Source organism: Nelumbo nucifera, chromosome 1 (assembly GCF_055504915.1).
Source record: "Nelumbo nucifera cultivar China Antique chromosome 1, China Antique-T2T, whole genome shotgun sequence".
NCBI lineage: Eukaryota > Viridiplantae > Streptophyta > Magnoliopsida > Proteales > Nelumbonaceae > Nelumbo > Nelumbo nucifera.
Genome location: NC_142649.1, coordinates 415,772 through 433,194, shown reverse-complemented (window position 1 = coordinate 433,194; position 17,423 = coordinate 415,772). Strand labels below are relative to the sequence as shown.

Sequence of the window (17,423 nt, the reverse complement as noted above, 5' to 3'; positions counted from 1 at the left end):
GCTCCATAATAATTACCGAATACGATAATTAAACATTAAATAAGATCAATATTTATTAACCATAATTAAAACTGTTAAGCCAAATCATTAGTGTTTATTCTTAAATGCAAAATTTGAATTAACAAATCTATTATATAATAATTTTACTCGGTTGGAAAAAAATTATTGTAAGTAAATATTTAAATAATTATAAATTTAGTCAATATTATTACTATATAACAAAAAAATTAAATTAAATACTAAAATAAATTAATAATAAAAATAAGAATAGTTAAATTACAGTAATGAACAGTTCATGTTGAATTTAATGACCCGTGTAATTTATGGGTTTGACATATAAGGGTCAATTTATGTGAATCCATAGACTGTATGAATATCTTAAAAAATGATAATTTATAAACAGTAATAAAAATTGATAATAAAAATCATTAGTATTTATTCATATATATATATAATTAACTTTCCATACTTAATACCGAATAATTCACTAATTTATAATTAAAAAATTAAAAAGTTGAAAACTGAGTCGTTCCAGAAGAATCTTTCAAATCCTCATATTTCCTCGTGTCCCCACTCTTCTCGTACCCATTCGCATTCTTTTCCTTATTAAAATTGACAGAATAATTTTCTTTTTCCAAGTTGGCCCCACAGAAATGCCCGCTAACAAACATTTCCACATCAATTCCCTTACCCTCAACCTCCTCTTTCCATACCGCAGGGATAAACGGCGGCCTCGAGATTTGCAACACTGATTTCCAATCAAGCCCCCTGAAGAAATCGTGACCCTTGATTCTTTCGAGCGAAATCCTCTTTGTTGGATCCTTTTCCAACAACTTCCTGATCAAGTCCCTCAGAGATGTCTGCTCTCCGATCAGCTCTGGCTCTTTCGTCAGGATCCGAAAGAAAGTCTCCTTTCGGTTCGACCCTCGGAACGGCGTCCGTCCGTAAAGCATCTCGTACAGAACGACCCCTAAGCCCCACCAATCGACGGCGAAATCGTGGCCGTTCCCTAAGATGACCTCAGGAGAGACATACTCCTCCGTTCCGACGAACGAGTTCGACTTCCCATCAACCGAGACCGACTCTTCTGGTTCAGGGTTGACTCTAGTTTCCACCGGAGATACCGAGTCGTCACCCGAGATACCTGAGTTGCAACGGAAGAGAAACGACGGAGAAAACTTCTGCTTCAGCGAGCCTCTCACTGTTAGAGTTTCGGATCTCGTGGGGGTCGGTTGTGGAATCCGAGGACTTTTACGAAATTTCGATGAAAGCCTCGTCGAGAGATCGAAATCAACGAGCATTAAATGACCGGTTTCTTGAATCACTATGTTCTCTGGCTTCAAATCTCTGTAAACGATCCCTAATCCATGTAGGTACTCCAATGCTAGAACCAATTCTGATGCGTAGAACCTGAAATTAATTCAAACCAAGAGCTTGTAAGAGAAATTTTTAATAAAAAAACATACTATTTTCCGGTTTTTAGATTGGAAGTGAAAAGAACCTGATAACCTCTTCAGAGAACATCTTCTCGGTTTGTCTCTTCCTCAGCGAGTTAAGATCTCCACCTGAACAGTAATCCATGACGAACCCATCAAACTTATTGGTGGCAAAAAGTCCTCGGAGCTTTGGGAGAAGTGGATGGTTAAACTGCTTCAAGGCTTCTCTTTCGAACATGATACGCCTATAGCCACCATCTCTATCTTCGCTTCTTTTCTTATTCGTACTCTCGATCTGGATTGAAGTTTTATAAATCACTTTCAGAGCAAGAATTTCCCTGGACGAGGCGGCTTCATTTCGAACAACAAAGACCACGCTTTTTGCCCCCCTTCCGACGACGGAAAGCACCTTCAGTTCTTGGAGATTCAATGAAGACATTTGTTCTTCTTCCACACCGGAAACGGTCGCCTGAAAGCTGAGTTCCGATAGAAGTCACCGAGGAATTGATGTTTTTGTAGTCATTAGAATGTCGGAGAAATATAAACGAAGAAGAGAGTTGGGTGAATTGACGGGGTTTCTTGGTAAGGAAGCATGTAGAAATTAGAAAGATAAGGTTCGGGATTTCCGTGAAAGTGTGGGAGGTTTGATTTTCTGAGACAGGCGGCTTTAATAACTACTGTGACAAATCGTTTTTGACTTGAATATGAAAGTGAAGAGGAAGGAGTCCATTTTCAAACATATTTAGATCACAATTCAAGCATTATATTTTGTATAAATTTCTTAAACTATCCTTTGTGATTTATCTAATTGATTATGTATATCCCTACTGTTTACTGTTATGTAACCCTATTCTATATCCTTACTGTTTAGTGCCATGTAATCTTATTCCTATATTTCTGATAATTTTTATTATATGTGATATCATGTGACTTGTTATAGTTGACAAAAAAATTCTAAAATATCCTTTTCACCTCCATTCCTAAAAATACCTCATCTGTTCCTAAAATACCATCCCTAAAACCTTTTATCTCCATCTCTGGAGGGTACCAGTGGATGTCTTAAACATGACATCACAAATACAACATTCAAGCGAAGATTGAGCGAACTTCCATTGTTGGTGATGAGCAAACTTCTAGATCTCTAACAAACATTTCCTTTTAAATTTGGAATAAGCAACGGTTGACACAAATGGGAGAAGCTTCATCAGGTAACCCAAGATAAACTCCATTCAGGATTGGGTTGAGACCTCAAGTAACCCAAGCGCACTCCAACCCAAGTCCGCCTGAATAAATACATACATATATCCATTTTATCTATGTAAAATATCATTTTTAACATATGTATAAAATATGTATATATGCATTTGTTAGTGAAATTTATACATATTTTAATCCTTTTCAACTTTTAAGTTGGTCTCTAATAAGACTTATTAAAGATGGATGTACAAAAAATACCATAAGAAATTCTTTCAAACCTCCACTCCACCGAGCTTAACCCAACACAACCCAAGAGCCAAACCTAGCCTAAGTATTGTTGGGTTTGCTCAGGTTGGTCCTTAGTTGGTAAACTTGGTGCTTAATGGGACTTAATGACACATTGACACCTAACCATCAAACAACATTGGTTGATTTTGAAAGTCAACAAGAAGTTAGGGGCTAAAGTAGGTAAGATAACCCTAAGCTAGGGGTGAATAAGTTAATATATATACACATACTAAAGTAGAGTTTGCCATGTCACCAGTCCTCTCCTTGCTTTATTACCCAATCCGAGCAATTCTAGAGTGGGTGCAAGATTCCCTGTAAAGGTACTAGGAGTTACCACCTAACATGGCTTATCTCCTTTTTTCCTCTCCTTTTTATTACAAAACTAACTATCCCCCACTTTTTCTTAAATTATCTCTATCACTCCCTAATTCCAATTTATCTCCTAAATTATCTCTAATTTCTATTTATCTTCTCTCCCACTTTTCATCTATATTTATTTAAAGAAAGTTTCAATTAGAACATTTAACAATTATTTAAATATTATAATGAAATTATAATATAACATTAAAATATTTATTAAAAACAAAAAATATAATTATAATAAAAATAAAAATTATAATTTTATGGATTATTGAATTTAATAACTAAATAATATTTTATAAGCATAAATAAATAATTATTTAAATAAAAAATTATTAAAAGTAGCTAAATAATTATATAAAAAAATATTTAAAATTGCATAATAACTTTAAATAAATAAAATTTAAATAAAAAAATGATTAAATATTTTATATATTATTTAAATATTTAATCAATGAAATACTTAACATAACTAAATTTTAAATAGTTAAAATAACAAAATTATGTAATAAATTTTAAATTTTTTAAGAGTAGAATAATAATTATAATAGATTTCATAATTTTTAAAATAATAATAATTTTATATTTTACAAAATTAATAACCAAATTATGTAATAATAGTATAAATTATAATTTCATGGAATATTAAATTTAGTAAATAATTACTATTTTAAAATTTTAAATAATGGTATTACTTAATTAATTAAATAATATTATAAATAACTAATTTTTAAATACTTTAAATATCAAAATATTAATAACTAAATCATATCTTATATATTATTTTAAAAAAAGATTAAATAACAAAATCATTTTATAACTTTTAAAAAAATTATCAAAAGAACAAAAGTAATTATAATTAGCAAGGCCCCATGTGATGCATGAGATGTGGCACCCCTCCCTGTCCCTCGCCCCCGTAGTCAAGACACACTTCCCCATCCTCGCCTCGTCCTTGGTGGTGGGGTGGGTTGGAGGTGAGGCACCCATTCCCCGTCAGGGATGGGGAATCCCCAAATTTTCCCCACCCCAAGGCAACCACTTAAAAATAATCTAATTTGTTGATTTTTACAAATAGGACTATGGGAATTTGGGGTAATTTAGGATTTGGATTATGACAATTTGGGGGTATTTCATAAAAGGAATTGTGGGATCCTAGGATTATAAAAATATGAAGAAAACTTAGAGATATATTTTAAAAGTCAATATTAAATCTACTGATATTTTACTAATTTACCTCGCATTTAGGGAATTATATGCAAACCTCGTCCCTTCCCCATCCCTGATTTGGTGTAAAAGTATTTTTCCCATCCTAATTTAAGATTCAAGAAAAATTGCCCCATTCTGGGTGAGGCAAGATATTATTTATGTTTCATATACTATTTTTTTTAATAATTATTTATGTTTTATATAATATTTTAAAATAAAGTTTAAATGTTTTCATTATAAAAAATTGAATACTAAATCATATTTTAAACATTATTTTATTTAAAAAACAAAAAAATAGATTAGATAACACAATTTTTTAGTAACTTTAATAAGAATATAAAATATAAATAAATAAAAAAATAAATATTATTGAAATAGTGGAAGTAAATTAAACAACTAAGAGGTATTAAAGATTTTTATTAGTTATTTAGTATATTTTTGTTATAAATATATTTTCAGCAATTATGTATTTTCGCTATAAATTTTCAATAATTATTGAAGATTAAACTATTGTTATTTGTTAGAGATTATGATATTAATTTAGTTGAAATTAAGAGTATTCACTAGGCAATTCAATTCAATTGGAGATTGTTTGGATATCCAAATTGATCTGGTCAGGTTAGGGAGTTGGTCACTCGAAACTGGCCAACCATTAGAGAAAACTAACCATTGGTTAATCAATAAATGTTTAAATTTTTAATGTTTAAGGTAATTTACATTAATCATTGTAACAATAAATTTTCATTATTTTTTTACAACAATTATTTATTCATAAAAGATATTACTAATTGGCATAATTTACTAATTTCTGTAAAATCGTTAATTCATAATTTTTTAAGTAAATAATAATTAAAAATTTATTACATTAATCTACAAAAAAATATTCTCCAAAACTATTATTATTATTATTATTATTCAACTAAATAATTATTATTTTAGGAAAATTAAATTAGGAAACTAATCTATTAGAAATTGTTTCATATTTATTTAAATAACAATCCATTATTATTTTAATAAATAATTAAGAAATAATTTAGGAAAATTATTAATTTTATCCACACCAGTATAGACCACTTGGTTGACTTCAACCATACTTGGTTTTACATTAATTAACAACAAATGATTTACTTTTAATTAAACTTAATGTAATTTACCATAATTACATTAATTTACTATAATTACATCACTTTGATTAATTGTCAATAATTTAGTCTTAAAAAGTAAATAATTTACATTAATTCAAATTAATTTATTGTTATTGTAAATAACTAATTTACTATACATTTTTGCTAATCAACAACAATTTCAATAATTTTTGGAAATTATCATAAAACATTGCAATTTATTGTTCTTTAATTTACTATTAGTTAATTAGTTATAGAAAATTATTAGAATTGTAGGGATGGTAATTTTCCCTATAAAACTAGGGCCCTACCCTGCCCCACCCCAAATAGGGCAAGTTTTCTTGAATTTTAAATAGGAATGGGGAAGAGACAGGGTGGGGACAGGGTTGAGTAGGGAGGTAAGGCTACGTACGGGGGTCTCCTTGAAGGACAAAGGAAAGTCGAGTGTAGGAGGTATGTTAAAGGCTAGGGAAAATAAGGTGATACAATGATTATCTTGTTATGAGTTGGGCCCCCATTTATAGGGAGGGATCCTGAGGTCCCAAAAAGAAGAAGCCAAAAGTGTTTGATTCCCATTAGGAAAAGGAATCTTAGATTCGGTGTCAGTTGTCAGGGAACACTACTAGGGTTTCGGCGGGTGTCTTATGAGATATCTCAAGAAATGTTCAAAGTATCGGAAACGCCAAGTGTATCGGAAAGGCAAGTTTAAGAGACATATCAAGATACCCCTTGGATACGCATGCGTATCGGAGAAAAACTAAGATAAGCATAGATACGCTTGGAAACACTATAAATACTTTAATAAATCATAAATATACATCAACAACACTAAATATAAGACCTAAATGAGGTATATATACATTAAATTAATATATTTTAATGGTTTTCTGAAGAAATATATTGTAGTTAATTATAATTTCATTAAAAATCCTATGCTTAACTATAATTTATAAATTATAATTCTTAAGTTTTAATGTTTTATGGGATGGAAAAAAACCCAACTCTCCTATCCAACCATAAAATATGCATTGGCACAAATTCTAAGTGAAAATATAATTAATAATTATTTAATATTTATTTTTAAAAAATATAAGAAATAAATAAACATTATATAATATATCAAAAAAATAGTTATTAAAGAAGAAATTTCAATTGCTTTGTGGATATGATAGATCATCCATAGAATTATAATATATTCAATCATTGTGATCAAATGATAAAATATAATTATTTATTTATTTTTTAATTCTATAAATATAAAAATAAATAATAATTATTAAAGAAGAAATTTCAATTTCTATATGGATATGATAGATATATTCATAGATCTTAAACATATTTAGTCTTTATAGGCAGAGAGAAAATTACATTTTCAAATTTGTTATTAATTTATATTTCCCCAAATATCTTCACGAAATTTCCATAAATCTACAGATAACAAAAAAAAAAAGTTGTGATATTCAATATATTATACATTGTGATGTTCGATTGAAGAAATTTCAATTGTGATATTCAATATATATGTAAGAAATGTAGATAAACATAAATTTATACATTCAAGAAAAAAAAAGAAATCATAATATATTATAAAAATTGAAAAAAAATTACCTATTTTTACCATATTTTTTCAAAATTTGAAAAATCTTCAAAAAAAAATTAACGATTCACACTTGTTTCTTGCAAATTTTTGCAAATCTAGTGCTCTAGGAATGAGGTTTGGAGTTGTAGAGTCATTTGGGGGGTGAAAGAAGCTTACTTTTCCCCTTTATTTTTTTTTTAGTTTTTGGCCATATCTTTTTCGTCGATATGCTACCGATACACCTCGATACACCTTCGATACGCCCCGATACACCACTAATACACCCTCGATACACCTATGATACGCATGAAAAAAGATGATACGTACGATTTTCATGTGTATCCCGTATTTATTTATGAAAGATACGATACGATATGCCCTATATCGGGCGTATCGTATCGAAATTTTAAACCTTGATCTCAAGGACAAGCTTTCCTTTCATCTAAGGATTCTCATAATACACGTGTGCTACTTCATTTCGTGACCCTTTTAAATTGACGTAGTGCAGATGATGTCACTACTTATCTCACATGTCTTCTTTAAGCCTATGGAGCATCTTGTCACGTGCGTTGTCGGCGACACACATATTCCTTTTGCTTGTTTCTGACCTGCGATGACCTTGTACTTGACGCAGATGTGTGATGAGCTTAAGCTTCGCAGGTCCACATGGGTCCTGAGCTCATCGCAACTCATTTCGGGTTATAAGCTCATTGCGTGTCTATGCGGGTTCTGAGTTCATCAAAGATGTGCAATGAGTTATGAAGTCATCGCAGGCGTTTGTGTAGTATTGGTTTGACACCTTCTGTACTCTAATGGTTTAAGTGGCCATCATGTACCTACATTAGCCCCCCTACTTATTGGTAAGTGGTAACTCACCGATCAACATTTCTGTTGTTGGGTTCGCTTTGGCAGTTTGTGACAGAATGAATCGAATGGGGATTGTAGGTGTCATGGCACCTCGACTCTTTGCATTGGAAATGTTGGGTCTATTGATCAATCCTGTTCTTGATGGGATGCACGATGGACTTTGTGCGTAGAAAATTTTTAATTTGGGTGGGTTATTAGCCCCCCTGCTTATTGATAAGTGAACTTATTAATAAGAATTCTTACATTCAATTTACTGATGTTATTTGGATGAGAATCGAGAGAGTTTGTTTTGGGTTAACTCTTCATTCTCTCTGTGATTCAGCCCCCCAGTCTTTTAACATGCTGCTTTCTATTGAGGGGCAAATCTGTGCTGAATTGATTGGCGAAGTTCTCAGCCCCCTGCCTCTTGATAGAAGGTGACTTGTTAAAAGATAACTACTATAGCATAATCCGAGTTTCCAGCCCCCTTTTGGTTAAGGGAAGTCTGTCGATTTTAAAATTTAGCCCCTGTTTCACGATAGGGCAATGATTTGTCAAAGATAGTTGAAACCGTGATTTTGATTCTCAGCCCCCTGTCTTTAGTAGAGCTTGGTCTATCGTGAAATATATTGGTTGAATTGGTCACCTGTGTGAGGTCTCTTTTCATTTCTGTTTGCGTTGGAGGGTATGTGTGGTTTGCTTTTTATGGCGATTTGTTATGGAATGGAGTGACTTCTCACATTTCATTTATCAAGTGAATTGGTGAGAATGATTGTTATGCATGGGTTATGTGGCATTCATCATTTCTCTCACATAACCATTGTCTCGCATTAATGTGCTATGGATGTGCGTGTGGCTTGGGAATTCGGTGTGATCTTTCTCAGTGGTGGTTGTTGGCGTGGTGTCCTTTTAAATTAATGTGTTGGTTGTCCTGCCTTTTCTGGGGGTATGTCTATAATTTTCCTTGACATATTTTTTGGCTGACGATGGGGGAATTGTAATCATTTCCTTTTGTCTTCCACGACGCCGTTTGAAATTCCAGACTTGTGCGAAGGCTTTACAAAAAGGGTGATGTGTAGGAACTGTTCGTGCTTCCTGTTTGCCTTCTTCCTTTGAGTCGATATTGTACTCTTTGCATCTACTTTTTTCTTTCTGGTTGTGCTTTTCTTTGGGTTTCCTTTCCATTGTCTATTCCTAGCAATGGCTCCCCGTTCGCAAAAGATATCTAAGTGTCCTTTCGTTGAATTTGTTAGGGTTGTGGACATGATGGAGATGTTGTCTGAACATGAGGCGACCAAGATGGCCAATGGTAGGAAAGGTTTTTGGCCCCCCGTGCCAGTGTCTAGGGTTAAGGACGGGGTATTTGACGATGTGGAGGGAAAAGAGTTGATGTGCTTATATGGTCACCTGGACTACTCCGTATCATTCCAGTGCCACGAGCCTGGGACGGACACTTCGAAGTCACTGGTAAACTACTCTGGTTGGGCATGCTATATTTTGGACAACCCCATGTTCTGTCGATTGCTCCGAGTTGCTGGACTGCTCCGTTTTGTAGACTGTTTCATGGACCTCCCCGACAAGGAGGGGGTAAGCTATATGAAGCCTTTGCTGGATCATTGGTGTTTTCGTACTCACACATTCGTGGGTGCCTTTGGGGAGTTCAACATCGCCGTGGTAGATGCTACTGTGCTTTTGGTTCTTTCAGTTGGTGGGGAAGTGTCTGTACAACATTTGCAATTCATCTAATCTGTCTGACCTCTATGTAGAGTTGGTGGAGGAAGTCCAACAGTTCAAATTGCAACTAGACAAATCAACAGCCCGTGGGAAGATGCCTTGCATGGGTAGCCTACTGGTTCGAGGACAACAACCAGGGTGATGTTATGGTTCAAAGTGAAGACAGGCAATGTCACCTTGTTGCCTTTATTCTCTATGTGGCTTCCCGATTTTTGTTCCTAGGCACCCTAGATTACGGTCTATGCACGGTGCTGGTTTCACTTACTGTTCTTACTGCCAGCGGCCATCAATTGCCACTAGTGTCTATGTTCTTGGGCTATCTCTTTGATCAAATGGATGACACTTTCCATCAGATGATGGATCCTAGCTGCAAGCGACGCTGCAGCTATGTCTTTGCCTCCTTCTTGTTCATGTTCACTTGCGAACGCCTGCAGCTGAGTGTTACCCCTTGCCATCTATCCCTAATGACTGTCGTCATTGCTACACCGGAAGGGGACTCGTACGATGAACAAACTCCGGGTGTATGCAGGGGGAAGTGTTGGCTGGGTGCTAAAAGGTTAAGACACTTTGGAGTGGTCGAGATTGAGTTGAAGTTGTCCTCCCTTGACAGCTTGGTTTTGAGGTTGTATGTTATAGTCGTCCCCAACTCCATGCCTTTCTACATTGGCTTTGGTGTTCCAGAGGACGACGGTTAGTAGTGCGCGGTGGAGGTCAGTCATCCCCTTGCCCGTGTAGAGCATCTCGTGCTGTGGCCTGGGGTCATCACATATCTCAATCACGTTAGCGAGGTGCAAGTGATGGCTTACCGTCTTGACCGGCTTCTCCGGCAGTTCAATTATGACAGGATGGGATCGCAGTTCCTAAAATCTCTAGGCAAAGACGTGTTTTGGAGCCGTCACAATGATCTTGCATTCCTGGGTGTGTTGCAGTTCCCTCTTGTCGGTGTAAAGAGGGTCGACCAGTGCAAGTCAATGCACATATCCTACATGTGTTCTTTGATCGGTGGGATGTAGATGTTTATGGCTACAGATCCCTGCCCCCATCACGTAATGGCCGCCCCTCTGGATCATGCAATGGAGCATAGAGGAGAAGAAGAAGCCCCTTCCCAACCAGGTTCTTCATCGGTAATGGTAGAGAAGCGTAAGTTTATGGGAGTTGTTCGGAAGGGTAAGCGTCCTATTATCAAGGAGGGTCAAGGCAGCTGACCTCCTGTGCCTAAGAAGTCTAGGACAGCGAGGGTGCCTTGCTCTTTCTGGCCATTAGTACTAGGGGAGGTTCGTGACACCGGATCCGATGTTGCATCGTCTCGAGCTGAGGAGCACCCAGTTAGGAGTTCTCCATGGGACCGTCTTGAGGAGGTCATGTAGGATTTTCCAACCTCAGCTCCTGAGGTAAGGGAGGTGAATGACATGGAATCGGTGCAATCTACAGTGCTAGTTCCTCCTGCTAAGGTTGTTTTTGTTTCCGTCGCCGGTGGGCGAGTAAAAAAGATGGCTCCCCATCCTCGTAGGAGGGAGCCTGTGAATGTTGAGTTGATAAGATTCTACAACTTTGCGATGTATTTGGATTATTGTTTCTATTGTTATTTTGTACTGACTTGTGTTAATTTTATAGTCATTTGTATTGAAGCGGGTGGAGGTCAATGATGCTAATCCTGAAGTTGGAACTCCACAAGTCCCATTTGAGGGCATTGTGGGTGAAGAGGTATGTGTTGTACGAATATTTATTCAAATGTCCAGTATGCTTTATTTTTTGTTACTAATTGCATGTTGTTTGTTTCATTGCAGGGAGTTTGTGGAATAAATCTTTTGATGTGGCGGTCTCGCCTATTCTTAGGCGCTTGCTACATGAGTTGAAGTCTCTGCAGCCCCCCATCGAGGGGCATGGAGCACCTGAGGAGCGTCCTATTGACTTGGGAAATGCGAGCGTGGATGGAAATGGTGATGCTGGTGATTCTACGCCTGTTGACTCTGTGCGAGAACAAGAAACTCATGTGGACCTGCAGGAGCAGCTCCCTAGTAATTCGGTGGATCAAACTGAAGGCGGCCAATAGGATCAGCCGGCGGTTATGATGTCAGAGCATCCTTCCTGAAGTCCGGTGGACGCGATTGGCTGCCCCGAAGAGCCCGTCATTGTATTAGGGAAGCTTGTTGAGGAAGAACAAGAGCAGAGGGCTGCTGTTGTTTTGCCTGAGTAGGTGCACGAGGCTACAGTGCCAGAATTTCATCATGAAGAGGAACCTATACCCGCTAGCTGTATGGAGACTGAAGCCTATGAAGATGTATCGGTAGTGATCCCCTAACATTTTAGGCTTCAATGGTTCTACCTGTAAACCTAGAGACTCAGCCTGAAAGTGATCCTATGGCTGCTGAAATATCATCACCGCTCGAGGCTCTATCACTTGACGAGGAACTTGCATTGGTGCACCAGGAGCTCAAAGAATATAGTGAAAGGCATGAGGTCGTGCCTCTTGGCTACTTTGTCGTATTCAAGGTCTTCGTAGACATGAGAAGTACTTTGTTTCAAGTTCTATAGCGAAGATTACGATTTTGGTTATTCAGAAAGGCTGGTTACCGCCTGGTGACATCCCTCTAGTGGTTATAGGGACATCATTGAATATGATAGAAGCAGTGATGATTTGCATTATGGACCAATCCATAAATGAACTTTCATGGTATGGGTTTGCCCACTAGCTGAGGACTTGTGAGTCATTTTTTGCTTTGGGCTTTAGGATGGATCGTATCGAGGAGTAGGTGGTTCTCTGGCCCACGTGTTTTGGAAGGTTGGTTACAAGGAGTCCCAATCCTTAACTGCTCAAGCTTTAAAAGAAGTTCGCCAATGCCTCAAGGTGGTCCAATCGAATCTTGCAAAGGCCATAGAAAAGTTAAGCGCCCTCCTTAATGAGTGTGCTCGCCAATGTAAGATAGTATCACAGTATGAAGCAGAGCAAAAGGAGCTTTCAAATATTGAAACACAAAGGTAGAGTTTGGTAGAGATCACCCGTATGAGGAGCAAGTGGTATGTGGATTGAGATGTATTTGAACCTCGTATCATGTAAAACATTGAGATATTTTAATGAAAGACTATTTGGTTTTATTCTTGTGTAGTTTGTTTTCTCCTTAAATTTCTGCTAATTGTGGTCCCCTTTAGTTGTTGCAACACATAAGTCAAGAGTAGCAATGTTGATGGGTATGTCTAGCTGAATGTAGCGCTAGTAGGCCTTTTTGGGTTGAACACGGTGCCAGTAAGCCATTTAGGCCCCGTGTGTGTTTAGTGAATTTGGGCTCCTGTTTAAAGGTGGTTAAGCCTATTGATTCACTTTATGTGTCAAGCATTTTATCTTTGTGATGAGCAAAAACATGTGTCATTTGATTTTGTAGTATTCCATCTCCCTTGGATTTACCAAATGTTTTCGTTTACCAAGGTCCGCTAATGTGGCTGAGATTGTCGAAGCCTTACTAGTCAAGCCAAGATATTTTATCGCACTTCATTATGTTAAGTGCTAAGGTTGATTGTCGTCCTGTTGTTATTACAGTTCGTTTGTTTGCCTCTGTCTTTGATTGTCCTTGTGATGTTTGAGGTCCCTAATATTTGCCAAAATATTTCATTGTAGTCAAGACAGTTAAGTTTCATCGCATTTGAGAAAGTTAAATGTCATCGCATGTGAAAAAGTTAAGTTTCATCGCATATGCGAAAGTTAAGTGTTATTGCATTTGAGAAAGTTGAATATCATCATTGCATGTGAAAAAGTTAAGTTTCACCGCATATGCAAAATTTAAGTGTTATCGCATTTGAGAAAGTTGAATATCATCACATGTGAAAAAGTTAAATGTCATCGCATTTTGAGAAAATGAAACGTCATCACACATGCAAAAGTTGAATGTCATCCCAGTTGAGAGTTAGTTGACATTGCATTGGAGAGAGCTAAGTGCTATCGCATATGTGAGGGTTAGATTGGATTGCACCTGGTGTCGCCAGGGTAGTTCATTGCACTTCAAAAGTCTAAGTGCCAAGTTGTTTTGTTGCACCCAATGTTGTCAAAGCCTTTATGGGGTTTCTAGGGTGATTATATATATTTAAAGAGATAATATATTGAGGTTTTTCCATCGCACCTGGTATCTGCCAGGCTCCCCCTGGGGCTTCCAAGGTAACTCATCGCATTTCAGAATGCTATTTGCTTTGCTTTGTTATTATTCCTAGGGTTGCTAGGGCCTTCTTGGGGTTGCCAGGGTATATGAAATCGCGCCAGGGGTTGTTAGGGTATGTATGATCGCGCCTGTGGCTACCATGGCCTTCTTGGGGTTGCTAGGGTATGTAAGATCATGCCTGGGGTTGCTAGGGCCTTCCTAGGGTTGTCAGGGTATGTAAGATTCCACCTGGGGTTTTTAGGGTATGTAAGATTGCGCATGGGGTTGCCAGGGTATGTAAGATCGCACCTGGGGGTTGCCAGGGTATGTAAGATCGTGCCTGGGGTTAATACAGTTTGTAAGACTGTGCTCGGGGTTTGCATATAATTCCCCAAACCTGATGGTAAATCTGTAAAATATTAGTAGATTTAATATTGATTTTTAAAATATCTCTAAATTTTCATCATATTCTTATAATCCTAGGATCCCACAATTCCATTTATAAAATACCCTCAAATTGTCATAATCCAATTTCTAAAATATCTCAAAATTCTATAATCTTATTTGTAAAATATCCACAAATTAGATTATAATTAGGTTATTGCTTCGGATGGGAAAATTTTGATATTCTCCATCTCCGATAAGGAATGGGTGCCTCACCTTGAACTCACCCCACCACCAAGAATGTCTTGAACAGGGGCAAGGGACAAAGAGTTCTCCATCCCGTGCATCACATGAACCACGGGTCCCTGCTAGTCAACACTGAAAAAAGGGTCTTGATGATATTCTAGAAGATTGAGTCGAATTGCCTTTCCGGGTGTTGAACAACAATGATCGCTGATGATCCAACGGTTCAAATGGTCACTCGGCAAGTTGGCATCCTTCAATGTGTGTGGGGAACTCCATGAGGAGCAGATGCAATTAATTTCAGAATATGCCCAACATAAGCGGAGAATTGTTGGTTGATTTCGTAAGCTCCAACGGGAAATTCTAACCCCAAGCTGGGGGTGATTAAGTTAATAACTTTAACTTTAAGAAAGGTCTTTGTATTCTAGAAGCTTGAGTTGAATTGTCCTTCCGGGTCTTGATCCAAAGTTAATAATAATATAAATTATAATTTTATGGGTTATTTAATTTAAAAATTAAATAATATTTTAAAATTTTAAATAACAAAATTATTTAAGTTATTTAAATAATAAAAATTTTAAAAATTAAAATATTATTTAAATATTTAACATAGCTAAACTTTAAATAGTTGAAATAACGAAATTATGTAATAAATTTTAAAAATAGATAAATATTTATAATAGATTTCATAATATTCGAGTTAATAATAAATTTATATTTTACAAAATTAATAACGAAATTAAATAATAATAGTATAAATTTTAATTTTATGGATTATTAAATTTAAAAAATAACTAATATTTTAAAATTTTAAAAATAATGAAATTATTTAAATAACTAAATAATATTGTAAACAAAAAATTTTAAATATTTTAAATATTGCAAAGTTTAATAACTAAATCACATTTTAACTATTATTTAAAAATAATAGATTAAAGAATGAAATTATGTAATAACTTTAAAGATTATCAAAAACACAAAAATAGTTATAATAGATTTAATAATATTTAATAATAATACTATAAAATATAAATAATTTAGAGAAATTTAAATATTATGAAAATAATGAAAATAGATAATATTGTACATAACTAAATTTTAAATACTTAAAATATTGCAAAATTTAATAACTAAATCACATTTTAAATATTATTTAGAAAAAAAATAGATTAAAGAACGAAATTATGTAATAATTTTAAAAAATTATCAAAAACAAAAAATAGTTGTAATAGATTTAATAATTTTTGATAATGATAATAATATTAATAATAATAATAATAGTAATAATAAAAAATAATATTAATAACAACAACAACAATAATAATAATAATAATAATAATAATAATATAAAATATAAAGAATTTAAAGAATTTTAAATAATATTGAAATAATGAAAAAAATAAATAAATATTTAATAACTTTCAAAAATATTTTCTAATAGATATTAAAACATAGAATAATAATTGCAATGATTAATATACTAATAATAAAAACATTATTTCACTTATATCAGTTAATAATTCTAGAAAATATTTAAAAAATAATTATATTTATTAATAATAGTTTTAAAATCTTTATCTATATTTATTTATATACTAAAATTAATATTTATTTTATTTTTAGTAAGTATTTGTTGTTTTTTTGTGATAAATATATTTTCAATAATTATTAGAGATCAAACTATTGTTATTTAACATTTTAAAATTTAATTTATTGTACTTATTAGATTTATTGTATATTTGTTGTAAATTTATTTTCAGTAATTATTTATTTCCGTTCTAATTTATTGATTAATATTTATGAAAGATTAAATTATTATTGCATTTTTCATAATTATTGTATTTATTATACATTTATTATATTTTATTATAAATTTATTTTCAATAAGTATGTATTTTCACTATAAATTTTCTAAGGTTATTGGAAATTAAACTATTGTTATTTATTAGAGATTAGACTATTAATGTAGCTGAAATTTATTATTGTTATTTTTGTATTGTAAAAAATTATTAAAAGTAGTATAAAAAACATAAATAATATTAATTATTATTTAAGAGTTAAAATATAAAAGTGGCTAATCTTATGTATTCTATTGTTTAACTTTCACATAACAAAGCCCATGCATTGCATAGGTCCCAGCTATTCCTTATAAAAGAAGAGGCTTTGGATCAGACCTCATGTATGTGGAGCTCTACATGGGAAGTTTAATCAAGCTCACATGTACTCATGCAACCTGCTTATTCTCCACCCATGGAAGAGAAATTAGAACTTATATCCATCCATACCTTGTTGTGGCCCTGTTCCATCATTCAGCTATGTCCTGTGCCTTGTCAGCCAAGACCCTCCACTAATAACTAAGGCCCCATTTGGCATGTCTTTTCGCATGGGCTGTCGACATTTTACAAAACCGGTAGCCCATGTTTTGTTCTTTTCCCATTTGGCTGGGAAAAGATCTAACTGTTGAAAGCCGTAGCCCCAAAAAGACACAGGAAGCCCGTTCCAGACTATTTTTGAGAAGCTCCAAGTGGAGCTTTTCACCTTTTCTTTTAACTCATCTTTGCATCGAAAGACGTGCGGACAAATCACCTTAACCAAACGGTCTTCAAGTTGCTAAGAACTTGATGCAAAAACTTACATCGTCTTTTGACTGTTAGAACTTCTAGAAGATCTTCCAAAAAAGACTTGCCTAATGACCCCTAAAATAGCTACTCATCTAATGAGCTTATACACAATAGCTTTCGCTTTCACTCTATTTGCCATCTTAAATTCATGGCAAAAAATAGTTCCAAACACATATTCCCACCTTAATTTACAACCATTTGTTAAATTTTCAGGTTTAAGGAAAAGGAATGGTGTCATATCATAGTTTGTCTGCATTTTGCAAATTAAAGTCAAATCA

At 34.4% G+C, this 17,423-nt stretch overlaps 1 protein-coding gene across 1 annotated transcript; it reads right to left on the bottom strand.

The window, feature by feature from the left end:
- Nucleotides 1-412: 412 nt before the first annotated feature.
- LOC104586077 (serine/threonine-protein kinase OXI1-like) lies at nucleotides 413-2,168 on the bottom strand. Its single transcript, XM_010243189.3, has 2 exons — nucleotides 1,502-2,168; nucleotides 413-1,410 (listed from the first exon to the last, which is right to left on the bottom strand). Exons 1-2 carry the CDS (start codon nucleotides 1,873-1,875, stop codon nucleotides 507-509), a joined length of 1,278 nt encoding a protein of 425 aa, XP_010241491.1. The 5' UTR covers nucleotides 1,876-2,168; the 3' UTR covers nucleotides 413-506.
- Between the last annotated feature and the right edge of the window lie 15,255 nt (nucleotides 2,169-17,423).